At 44.5% G+C, this 13,016-nt stretch overlaps 1 protein-coding gene across 3 annotated transcripts in view; it reads left to right on the top strand.

Annotated features, from left to right (window-relative positions):
- LOC121870415 (translation initiation factor IF-2-like) overlaps positions 1-12,726 on the top strand; it is a 108,087-nt gene extending 95,361 nt beyond the window's left edge. For all 3 annotated transcript variants that reach the window (XM_042372257.1, XM_042372256.1, XM_042372259.1), the window contains exon 3: positions 10,660-12,726. In XM_042372257.1, the coding sequence (XP_042228191.1) occupies positions 10,660-12,084 (1,425 nt within the window). In that variant the 3' untranslated portion in view covers positions 12,085-12,726. The remainder of the gene's footprint in view (positions 1-10,659) is intronic.
- The last annotated feature ends 290 nt before the right edge of the window (positions 12,727-13,016 follow it).

Genomic DNA, 13,016 nt, shown 5'->3' with positions numbered 1-13,016 from the left:
CATGACAACCCCCAGCATCGATAAGAAAATCTTTTTCTGTGTTATTTTGCCTACGTACATGTTTACCTCAAAACAGGATAGGGTTGTGAAGCGTACATCTTAAACTGGGCCAAACATGAATAACTTATCGCTCTATGTTTCCGTTTTGGATATGGCAAACACTTTTACACTGTATCAGGTATCTTTGTGCTTTTACATTAGTCAAATCTCTGGACATAACGCTGGACATGTTTTATACTGGGCTCCCCTATGTACAGTTGCTGACAAAATTCCCAAGACACATGGCAGTAGCCGGCATATAAATACTTGAGGATAATTTTTCTCAGTATTAATGGGCGTTTTCTCCATTTTGTGGTTCTGACATAATTTGTGACGAAAAGTAGCGTTACTAAATATAAACTAATAATATATATGACTGCAACTGAACATATTAGGCATGTCTGTGTACTTATATATGAAACAACTTTGTGTACTTAGTAAATAAGTATTCATACACTGCAGCGTAAACATCTCAGACTACTGTATTATCAGACAACATGATAGTGAGCGCTGAGTCACAATGATAAACAACAATCTTAGGTGATATTCTGTTTTTCGTAATTTTTATCGATATATTATAGGGTTGCGTTTATACTACGAAATAATTTGACAAAATTAACACCTGAAATTCTAAAACTGGAAAAATTCTGATTATTTTGCCTAAATGACACACTGAAAAGATACAGAGTTTTTCGTGCATATACTTTGAGTGTATCAGCATATTCCTTCTGTGTTTCTCATGGTGCCAACCTACCTCCTTTTCAACTAATAGGCAGTATATACCGTTGTGTACATACAGTCCTCCTTTCCGTTTATGAATATTAATAATGATCTTTTTCTAGTAAGTTAATTAATGGCATGTTAAGGAGGATTCGAAGTCATGAGAATATGTCAAAAAAATGTGAGTTGATGAATGAGGGTTTATTGAGAAACATTTCAATGGCAGGGACCATTTACCAGCAGTTTATATATATATATATATATATATCTTGATAAAATCACAAGGGGAAAGGGAAACAACGGAGCACCTTAGCTTTCGTCTTTATTCAAAAGACGAAAGCTAAGGTGCTCCGTTGTTTCCCTTTTCTCGTGTGATTTTATCAAGATTTATCTTATCCACATTTTCATTGTGGATCTATATATATATATATATATATATATATATATATATATATATATATATATATATATATATATATATATATATATATATATATATATATATATATGAGTGTGTGTGTGTGTAATAATAATAATAATAATAAACGGTTTATTAGTAGAGTTGCAGCCTGTGGCTGAAAATATACAAACTTACATTTGATTTAGACATAATGATATGCGTTGAATACATTTCCAGGGCTGTACAGTACATAAATCAGGAGTTGTTTAGTATTTTATCAATAGATGGGATGGTGCTATTCTTATATCTATCAGTGCGGGCTTTTATGGGCTGAATTTTGTTGTAGTGGCGGACTGGGCGAGGTGGGCAGGGGACTGCCCATGGCAGGAGGTGGCGATGACGAGGATGGTGCAGTAGTCCACTGCCAAACCTTGCTAGTGCTTGATGGTGATCACTGAGGGATGGCATTTCCAGGGTGGAGAGAGCGTTGTTGTAGCCGGAGTAGTCTGCGCCGAGCATGATTCTGCAGGCTCTCTTCTGTACCTTCTCTAGCTGACGTTGTTGGGTAGAGTTGAGAGAAGACGACCAGGCTGGTGAAGCATACGTTAGTTTGGGTGTGTGTGTGTGTGTGTGTGTATGCCATTATAATATATAAACGAAAACGTAGAGTGGGGGGAGATATGATAGAAGTATTTAAGTGGGTGAAAGGAATCAATAAAGGATATATAGATAAAGTTCTTATAATATCCGAGCAGGATAGGACTCGTAGCAACGGATTTAAGTTGAATAAGTTTAGGTTTAGGAGGGAGATAGGAAGGAACTGGTTCACAAATAGGGTGGTGGACGAGTGGAACAAGCTTAACAACTTTGTAGTAAGTGCTGGAACGCTGGAAAGTTTTAAAAGGAGGCTAGATAGATTCATGGATGATAGAGTATGGTAGTAACTCTCGACAGGAGCTGCCATGCACAGGCCAACTGGCCTATTGCAGACTCCTTATGTTCTTATGTTCTTATGTATTTATCACAATTTCAATGTTGACCGAAAGCCAGAAGTGAAACTATTACAACACAACTATACCTGGCACGCCACTTATATATTGTATACAGCTTGAAGGTCGTCTCTGTTATACATCTGAAAGGTGTATTAGTCTATAATTTAATACACCTAATATTAATTTAGAAAAAACCCGCGTCATGTCACCTTCAGTCGGTATCACCTTTACAGAAGTTTTTTACATTGATTTACGTTAATCTTTGAACTGTATCAAATTAAAATAATATTGTACATTAAAACCTCGCTTCATTGTGTACGTGAGAACACGATCCAATGTTTATGATCATGTTATATTTGGATAGTTTAATTTTGGTTGGTATTGTTACACGCCGCATCCTGTCCAAGTTTTGTGGAGGGCGACGTGACATTGATGGTTTTGAGGTACATGTACAGTAAATACAACTTATTTTAATGTGTTTCATCACAGACTGCATGTGACCACACTTGCAACTCTGGGATTAACTCTCCACAGGGGATGGGATAATACAGAAAATTGATTAATACAGATACAGTAATTGGTTAACACAGGGAATGGATCAACATAGGGAATGAGTGGGCAGATGAAATGGGTGAATGGACAAAATGGGTGAACGGAGAGAATGGTTGAACGAAGGGAATGGGTGAACGGAGAGAATGGGTGACAGGAGGAATGGGTCAACGGAGGGAATGGGTTAACAGAAGGAATGGGATAAGCACAGCAGGTAATGCCTCAGGACATTGGGAACGGGTAACTGAACAAAAATAAATTAGTGGACTTCAAATAAGTATGAGTGACAACGCTGTAAATTCAAAACAGGAGTGGCAGTGGGTGACAACCTTTGGAAGGTTGGTGCACACAAGAGCAGGTAGCGGTGGATGATGGGTTGCCGTGAGGGTGATCGGCAGTCTCGTCTCTAATACGGCTTAGATTGTCGGTAATGGGGATAAGAACACCCCAAAAGGGTCTCGTAGGAATTATTGACTAGCCGTCCTCGACATTACATTGGTTTACTGGGCGAGATCACTCACAATATGAATGGTTGGACCGACTCAAGTCGGCCAGGGACGGGATCGGAAATTACAATATTCCTCTGGACTTAAAAATAGCTCGGCCATTACTTTTTGCTCTGACTTTACCGTGTAAAGCTTTTTTGCTCGCCGTCGGCACCGCCTGGAGCTTCCTGTTGCAAGTGTGTGTTGGTGGGCACGCACGCATGCACGCTCGCACGCACACGCACGCACAAACACTCACAAAGACTTCGCAAACCTCAGCTTGAGGTTCTGGTTTCTATATTTATTATTAATCCTGTTTTTTTGTGTGTGTGTGTGTTCCGGGCGGAGACATTAAAGTTTTCAACACACAATCTTTATTTCATATTAAACGTGATGTAGGACTTATTTCTTTCTGGATATGTAAAAACTAATTTGTAGGAGCGGCGCCCCGGGCACTTATATAACAACAAAAATAGCTCGACTTGCCGGACAACTGCGACTGCAAATTCTACTTACATCGAAGTTAACTGTGATGGTGAGGGGAGTGTGAGGCCTGCTGGTGTGAGGATGGTGAAGGTTGTACGCGTTTAATGTATTGTTACTGACAGTACAGCTCACGACGACGACCACACCAAGTGCTGCGTCACAACACTGCCACTGTAAGGTAACTAAGACGACCTACTGTGATACACAGGAAAAAGGAAACATGTGTTGTGGTAGAGATGGTTATGATGTTAGTGGTGAATAAGGTGTGTTAATGGTGGTTATGGTGTTAGTAGTGAATGTGGTGTGTTAATGATGGTTATGGTGCTTGTGGTGAATGTGGTGTGTTAGTGGGGTTTATGGTCTTAGTACTTTTCCTGTATCTGGCGGGTAGCAAAGATCAAGTCAATGGTGCCACGTGATGGCCTAAATCCGCATTGAGATTCTGGGAGGAAGTTTTCCGCCTCAGGAAGAAGTCTGTTTAGGAGGACTCGGGCAATAATCCTATCAGCTTCGGAGAGCAGCGAGATCCCGCTAAAGTGGTCAGCTCTGGATGCTGTGGGACCTGCTGGGTATTCTGGACATCCAAATCGGTGTTTCGGTTGAGCAGTGAATGGCAGTGCTCTTTCCAGCGCTGAAGGATGCCTTCTTCATATTTAATTAGGGAATTACCGTCGGAGGAGCGGAGGGGGGCTGTGCCATGAGTGATTGGCCCATAAAATGATTAAGTGGAATTGAAAAAATCAACGCATCTTGTGCTGATCTGCAAATTTTTGTGGTTCGCATGCTTTATTTTTAAACCAGTCGTTCTTTAGATTGCGAAGTTCGCGCTGGGCCGCTGCTTTCTTCTTGCGGAAGGTATCAGCTTTGGTCCGAGACTGAGGGTTGTTCTGCCAGTCAGTTAAAGCAGCACGTTTATCATCGACGAGTACATTGACTGCCGGGTCATTTTCATCAAACCATTCCTGGTGTTTTCTTTCGATCTGACCGAGGGTCTTTGCAGGTTCTTGTCTTGACAATGTCGACAATATCCCATTTGGCACTGGAATTTGGGTTGTTGTTATCAGCCCATGTCCAAGTTGCTCTCTGAAAGCATTTGCTACCTCTGGATCCTCCAGATGCTTAGTGTTAAAAGCTCTTCTGGAGCCTTGCTGCCTTCGCCGTTTTGGGGCGACGTGAAGTGATATAGCTTGGCTCTGATGAGCCGATGATCAGTGCCTAGTGGTCTGAGCCACGCATGGCACGGGTGATGAGGACATTACTGCTATCTCCTTCTCTGACAATGATGTAGTCAATAAGATGCCAGTGTTTGGATCGTGGGTGTTGCCACGAACCCTTGAACTTGTCGGCCTGCCTAAGCAAGTTATTGGTGATAGTAAGGTTGTGTGCAGCACACCTGCTGAGGAGTAGTAGGCCGTTAGGATTACACTTGCCTCTTATGGTTCCCTGCCAATGTCAGCATCTCTGGCAACTCTGGAATTGAAGTAACCAAGGAGCATAACCTTATCTTCTCTGGGGATAGAGGCTACCAATCTATCGAGGTGAGCGTAAAAGGCCTCCTTGATGTCATCCTCTGCATCCCCTGTTGGGACGAATGCACTGATGAAAAAGGCATGGCGTGAGTGATTCAGTGAGACTCGGAGCGTCATGGGGGGCTCATTGATCCCAATAGGCATTTCAGTTAGCCTGTGTAGGATGTGGTGGCGGATGGCAAAGCCAACTCCACAGATGCGGTTTCTTTGCGCAACAGGCTTACCCTTCCAGAAGAAGTTATAGCCAGACCTCCGTTCTGTGAGTTGACCCCCGTCTGGGAGTCTGGACTCACTAGTGGCTGCAATGTCGATGTCATACCAAGCCAACACTTTTACCACAAGGACAGTTCTTCTTTCATTACGCTCATTTGTGCCAGTATTCAGAAGTGTCCTGACATTCCATGCAGCGACCAAAAGAGGTTGTATAGTTTGTGTTTGTTTGGATCTGTGATCATGATTGTGTTTTCGACCGCATAAAGATGACCTTACTGGGTGCGGTTGCCCAGTCAGGTTGGTTTTTTAGGCAGGCTATGTTTAGGGCACCTTTTCTAGCCCCATCCCCATATGGTGTGAGCAGAGTGGCTCCTCGAAAGGGCTCCTCAGTCACGCAGACAGGATCGGAGTGCACTGCTGCCTGGATCCCAGTGCATATACGACCGTCTTATCTGTGCCGTTCCTGTGCCGAGTTGTGACTAGAGACTCCCGGCAGTCATCTCTGCCTGTTCCCGTCGCCCCTCGTCCGTCGACACAAGACTTTTGGGGGTATAGGGGTTTCGATGATGACGAGAAGTATGATAACTGGATGATAGCTGTGCATGAGTTGATTTTTGTGGTGAGGCAGGAGCGCAGGCTACAACCACAAGTCTTGGCTCTCGTTTTTCCTGATCCAGTGGGGCAAGTGTTGAGATGACTGGGGAGAAGGAGAGTTGCAATGGACTACCGATAGACCAGTTTATTGGGTTTTGCCTTAGTAGCCTGTCCATCAGGCATTGCCTTCGTCCGCCGGTGTAGTCGTTGGGTTCCCATGTTGGTCACCTCTTCCGCCTATACCGCCATTGGGGTTTTGTGGAGCTCTGTAAGCATGTCTGCCTGATGCAGGGCTCCACCACAGATTTTTCGTTACTGGTGATCATGGTGTTAGTAGTGATCATGGTGTTAGTGATGATTGTGGTGTTAATGGTGATCAGTGCATGGTGTTAGTGGTAATCATGGTGTTAGTGGTGATCATGATGTTAGTGATGATCGTGGTGTTAATGATGATCATAGTGTTAGTGGTGATCATTGTGTGAGTGGTGATCATGGTGTTAGTAGTGATCATGGTGTTAGTGATGATTGTGGTGTTAGTGGTGATCAGTGCATGGTGTTAGTGGTAATCATGGTGTTAGTGCTGATCATGGTGTTAGTGATGATCGTGGTGTTAATGATGATCATGCTGTTAGTGGTGATCGTGGTGTTAATGATGATCATGGTGTTAGTGATGATCATGGTGTTAGTGGTGATCATTGTGTGAGTGGTGATCATGGTGTTAGTGATGATCATAGTGTTAGTGGTGATCATTGTGTTAGTAGTGATCATGGTGTTAGTGGTGATCATGGTGTTAGTGGTGATCATGGTGTGAGTGATGATCGTGGTGTTTAATGATGATCATGGTGTTAGTGGTGATCATGGTGTTAGTGATGATCGTGGTGTTTAATGATGATCATGGTGTTAGTGGTGATCAGTGCATGGTGTTAGTGGTAATCATGGTGTTAGTGGTGATCATGGTGTTAGTGATGATCGTCGTGTTAATGATGATCATGGTGTTAGTGATGATCGTGGTGTTAATGATGATCATGGTGTTAGTGGTGATCATGGTGTTATGATGATCATGGTGTTAGTGGTGATCATGGTGTGAGTGATGATCGTGGTGTTAATGATGATCATGGTGTTAGTGGTGATCATGGTGTTAGTGATGATCGTGGTGTTTAATGATGATCATGGTGTTAGTGGTGATCAGTGCATGGTGTTAGTGGTGATCATGGTGTTAGTGATGATCGTCGTGTTAATGATGATCATGGTGTTAGTGATGATCGTGGTGTTAATGATGATCATGGTGTTAGTGGTGATCGTGTGGTGTGATGATCATGGTGTTGGTGGTGATCATGGTGTTGTGTGATCGTGGTGTTAATGATGATCATGGTGTTAATGATGATCATGGTGTTAGTGGTGATCGTGGTGTTAATGATGATCATGGTGTTAGTGGTGATCATGGTGTGAGTGATGATCGTGGTGTTTAATGATGATCATGGTGTTAGTGGTGATCATGGTGTTAGTGATGATCGTGGTGTTTAATGATGATCATGGTGTTAGTGGTGATCAGTGCATGGTGTTAGTGGTAATCGGTGTTAGTGGTGATCATGGTGTTAGTGATGATCGTCGTGTTGTGATGATCATGGTGTTAGTGATGATCGTGGTGTTAATGATGATCATGGTGTTAGTGGTGATCATGGTGTGAGTGGTGATCATGGTGTTTGTGTGATCGGTGGATGATCGTGGTGTTAGTGGTGATCATGGTGTGAGTGGTGATCATGGTGTTAGTGATGATCGTGGTGTTAATGATGATCATGGTGTTAGTGATGATCGTGGTGTTAATGATGATCATGGTGTTAGTGATGATCGTGGTGTTAATGATGATCATGGTGTTAGTGGTGATCATGGTGTGAGTGGTGATCATGGTGTTAGTGGTGATCATGGTGTGAGTGGTGATCATGATGTTAGTGATGATCGTGGTGTTAATGATGATCATGGTGTTAGTGATGATCATGGTGTTAATGATGATCATGGTGTTAGTGATGACCGTGGTGTTAGTGGTGATCATTGTGTGAGTGGTGATCATGGTGTTAGTGGTGATCATGGTGTTAGTGGTGATCATGGTGTTAGTGATGATCATGGTGTTAGTGGTGATCATGGTGTTAGTGGTGATCATGGTGTTAGTGGTGATCATGGTGTTTGTGGTGATCATGGTGTTAGTGGTGATCATGGTGTTAGTGGTGATCATGGTGTTAGTGGTGATCATGGTGTTAGTGGTGATCATGGTGTTAGTGGTGATCATGGTGTGAGTGGTGATCATGATGTTAGTGATGATCGTGGTGTTAATGATGATCATGGTGTTAGTGGTGATCATGGTGTGAGTGGTGATCATGGTGTTAGTGGTGAACATGGTGTTAGTGGTGATCATAGTGTTAATGGTGATCATGGTGTTAATGATGATCATGGTGTTAGTGGTGATCATGGTGTTAGTGGTGATCATGGTGTCAGTGGTGATCATAGTGTTTATGGTGATCATGGTGTTAATGATGATCATGGTGTTAGTGATGACCGTGGTGTTAGTGGTGATCATTGTGTGAGTGGTGATCATGGTGTTAGTGGTGATCATGGTGTTAGTGGTGATCATGGTGTTAGTGGTGATCATAGTGTTGGTGATGATCATGGTGTTAGTGGTGATCATGGTGTTAGTGGTGATCATGGTGTTAGTGGTGATCATGGTGTTTCTGGTGATCATGGTGTTAGTGGTGGTCAGTGGTGTTAGTGGTGATCATTGTTAGTGGTGATCATGGTGTTGAGTGGTGATCATGGTGTTAGTGGTGATCATGGTGTTAGTGGTGATCATGGTGTTAGTGGTGATCATGGTGATCATGGTGTTAGTGGTGATCATGGTGTTAGTAGTGGTGTTAGTGGTGATCATAGTGTTGGTGATGATCATGGTGTTAGTGGTGATCATGGTGTTAGTGGTGATCATGGTGTTAGTGGTGATCATGGTGATAGTGGTGATCAAGGTGTTAATGGTGATCATGGTGTTAGTGGTGATCATGGTGTTAGTGGTGAGCATGGTGTTAGTGATGATCATGGTGTTTCTGGTGATCATGGTGTTAGTGGTGGTCATGGTGTTAGTGGTGATCATGGTGTTAGTGGTGATCATGGTGTTAGTGGTGATCATGGTGTTAGTGGTGATCATGGTGTTAGTGATGATCATAGTGTTAGTGGTGATCATGGTGTTAGTGATGATCATGGTGTTAGTGATGATCATAGTGTTAGTGGTGATCATGGTGTTAGTGATGATCATAGTGTTAGTGGTGATCATGGTGTTAGTGGTGATCATACTGTTAGTGATGATCATGGTGTTAGTGGTGATCATGGTGTTAGTGGTGATGATAGTGTTAGTGGTGATCAAGGTGTTAGTGGTGATCATGGTGTTAGTGATGATCATGGTGTTAGTGGTGATCAGTGATCATGGTGTTAGTGGTGATCATGATGTTAGTGGTGATCATAGTGTTAGTGGTGATCATGGTGTTACTCGACTTTAATATATTAATTCCATTCGACCTTTAAATTCATTTTGTCAGTTTTAATGAAGTTTGCCGACTGCTTCTTATACCACACCTCTGTAGCCTCCTTCAGCTGAGAGTAGCTCCCTCAGGTGTGGATCAGCATATTGTCCCTATGAAATTTCCGCCAAGGGTTAATTTCTGAATCTCTGTGGTTGAGAATTTAGCTACTTCCATTGCATGGATTCCATGTTTATTTCGATGGTCAATTGAAGAATTCAGGTCTCACCTACCATCACCAGACAGTTCAAGGAACTTGAGACTTGAAGCCATCCTCTGGTGACGATCCTGGGTGCTGAGGCTTAAGGAAACCCATCTTAGGGTTTGATAGGCCGGCCCATTATAACAGTGCTCTCGACTTGGGTTACAGTTGCATCACCATTGATGTAGCATCTGAAAGCCGTCATTACAGGGGTTATTCTCAAGGCTCTCACGCCTATTTTTTTAAATCCTTGGCCCATAGGGCATCTGCCACGATGTGTCGATGAACATCCTTTGCTGTGGAACATTCTTTTGTTAAAGATTTTATGACACTCCGGTGCCCAATTTTGCCAATAAATGCAATTTTCCCTAATATAGTGAAAACTCTTGCTCTGAAGCAATAAGTTTTAACACAGAAATCAAATTAACTGAAACAAATACTAAATCATTCAACTTTACGTTACCAACACCTGGAGCCTTGGCGTATTGCTTTTGACCGACTCTTGTCTTGTGTGAGTGTGTGTGTGTTTTTATAGTGATAAATGGGTTTGTGCACAGTGTGTGTACAAAGCACAGTGAGTAATATCATGGCCAGTCTTGTTAAGTTTTCTCCGATATAGTTTCATAGTGGAAGTTCTGACAGTGATCACGGCGATGTTAGAGATAGTGGTAGGTATAATGATGTGATGCTTCTCCCTTTTACTGAGTTTTGTAAAATTTTTAACACAAATTTAATAGAAGCTTATACTATTTGTTCGTGTAATAACACTTTTTCTTAGCTAGTTAGCCGGTTGTATTGTTTATGCCTAGATTATAAACTTAACCCATTTCGCATTATTTTAAGTAGTTAACTTATACTTTGGATTACGTAGTGACATAGCTTGTCTCCTGCAGGTCAGCAGCAGCAGCGGTGGGAGCGACGGCAACGGAGGTGACAAGTGTGACTGGGCGGGAACACTCCCGGACGTGGTGGCCGATCTCACTCTGGCCGACACCCCATTCACCCACCACTCTGCCATGCTCGGCACCCGTGACCATCACTACCTCGACATGGGCGACGCCCGCTCACGCCGCCGAGACGCCAGGCCCCCTCCACCACCAGTAACACCTCAGGGTCTGGGGGCTGCCCCCCAGGGACTAGGGGCTGCCCCTACCCAGTCCATGGTGTCAGGAGGCGGTGCCACTGGAGGAACTACGAGCGGCTGGCGGCACAACCCCCAACATCCATGGCCTTCTCAACCTCCTTTAGACCCACCAGGTGGTGTCACAATGTCTTCTGGTGTGGGCGTGGGTGTAGGGTGTATTGTTGGTAGTCTTCCCGTTGAGAGTGAGGGAGCGCGGGTGCGCAGTGCTTCCAGTGAGCCCAGAGGACCCGCGGGCAACGGCAGCGATCGTCGGGTTCGTTGCTCATCAGCCTCCAGATCCCGTCAACACCGCCCACGCCCACCCCCGGGGGACCGCCCACCAGGTAACACAAATGTGCCTCCCACCTCCCTTCCCCCGGGAGGAAGTGGCCACGGTGGTCAGCAGCCATACTCCCCTCCCGTTGGGTCATCGCAGCCTGGTGGAGGTGTGGGTATGGTGGGCGGAGTCCTGGCCCGCCTTGCTGGCTGTTACGAGAATTTAGAACCAGGACGAGAGCCTGGCGAGGGTGTGGCGTATGGCTACCAGGTGAGTGACCTGGAGGCCCTACTTACCGAAGCCTCGCCCTCCCGCCCCGCCAACCTGCCAATGGTCCTGGCTTCCTCCACGCGCCTCCATAACATGCGTCGCACGCCTGAGCCGCGCCCACACAACCAGCAGCCTGTTCGACCTTTCTTGCCTCTAGGAATAATTGTTAATGCTGTGTTTAAAACACGGGACTGGTTATACGTCCGTACAGCGCACGGGGCGGAGGGTTACGTTCCGTACCGAGTGTGTTTACCGCTGGGTATCTTACCTCCTCCCCGGGAAGGTCACGCTGTGTCGCCTGGTGTGACAGACGTAGGTGGTGGAGGAGTCTGGGAGAGTCGAACTGACATGTTCCAAGGTGGCATGGCACAGCTTCCCGGGGCACCTGCGGCACCACCTACCACGGGCGGCATGGGTGGTGTTGGCACAGAGGCTGGCGGCCAAACCCGCGGAAGGACCCGCGGGCGGCGACGACCACCCTGCATAGACTCGTCCAACCAGACAGACACCCAAAAGCTGCAACCTGGCCCCCGCAGCCTGTCGGAAACAAGGTCACCGCGAGAGACCCTCGAACCTCCAGCAGTAGCACCTGCGGCAGTAGCTGCCATTCCTGTTGCCACATCCCCAGATGACCATGTCCTGGTCTAGATCGTCGTTTGCCAGTCTTGTCATCTCGCATCCCACAAGACAGCATCGTTTCTAATATGTCTTTATACTAAGTGCAGTGACCACTCCGTGGGACTATGGCAGTGATTGATCCTCTGGCGCTACTTATTATACTCATCTAATATAAATTTTTGCTAGTAGTGAGAGGACAAGTTGGTTCTACAGGTGAGTGACCCCTCTGCCTGGCCACTACTGCGCGCACACCTTCCGCCAGTGTAGACAACTCTCTCAGAAAGGCTAAGACAGTGGTGCTGTAATGGACCACCTCTGACATGATAATGATGACTGGTGACCATCTGGATATGTCTTTATAAATAATAGCATCTTTTGCTGTTGATTATTATACCTTTGAACTCGAAGAGAAAATGCCAGTATATTCCTGGTAGTTATTGCAGTTAATTTATAAAACATATTTAATAGAAGAAAATATACAATTGGGCTAATTATGTTAATAAAAAGTTTGTCCGAATAAATATTGTCTATTGCTGAAACATGGTTTGAAAACTGTTGTTCTTTGCGGGGTAACAGTAAAATTTATGTACAGTAACACTAAGACACTCCAACAAGATCTGCACCACATATGACAGTACACGACACACACACACACACACACCTCAACACTAAGTAATACATCAACACTCAGTAACACCTCAGAAGTAAGTAACACCTCAACACTAAGTAACACCTCAATACTCAGTAACACCTCAACACTAAGTAACACCTCAATACTCAGTAACACCTCAACACTAAGTAACACCTCAACTAAGTAACACCTCAACACTCAGTAACACCTCAGAAGTAAGTAACACCTCAACACTAAGTAACACCTCAATACTCAGTAACACCTCAACACTAAGTAACACCTCAATACTCAGTAACACCTCAACACTAAGTAACACCTCAACTAAGTAATA

This window comes from Homarus americanus, unplaced genomic scaffold, assembly GCF_018991925.1.
Source record: "Homarus americanus isolate GMGI-L3 unplaced genomic scaffold, GMGI_Hamer_2.0 scaffold40856, whole genome shotgun sequence".
NCBI classification, from domain to species: domain Eukaryota; kingdom Metazoa; phylum Arthropoda; class Malacostraca; order Decapoda; family Nephropidae; genus Homarus; species Homarus americanus.
This window is presented reverse-complemented; position numbering and strand designations above follow the sequence as displayed.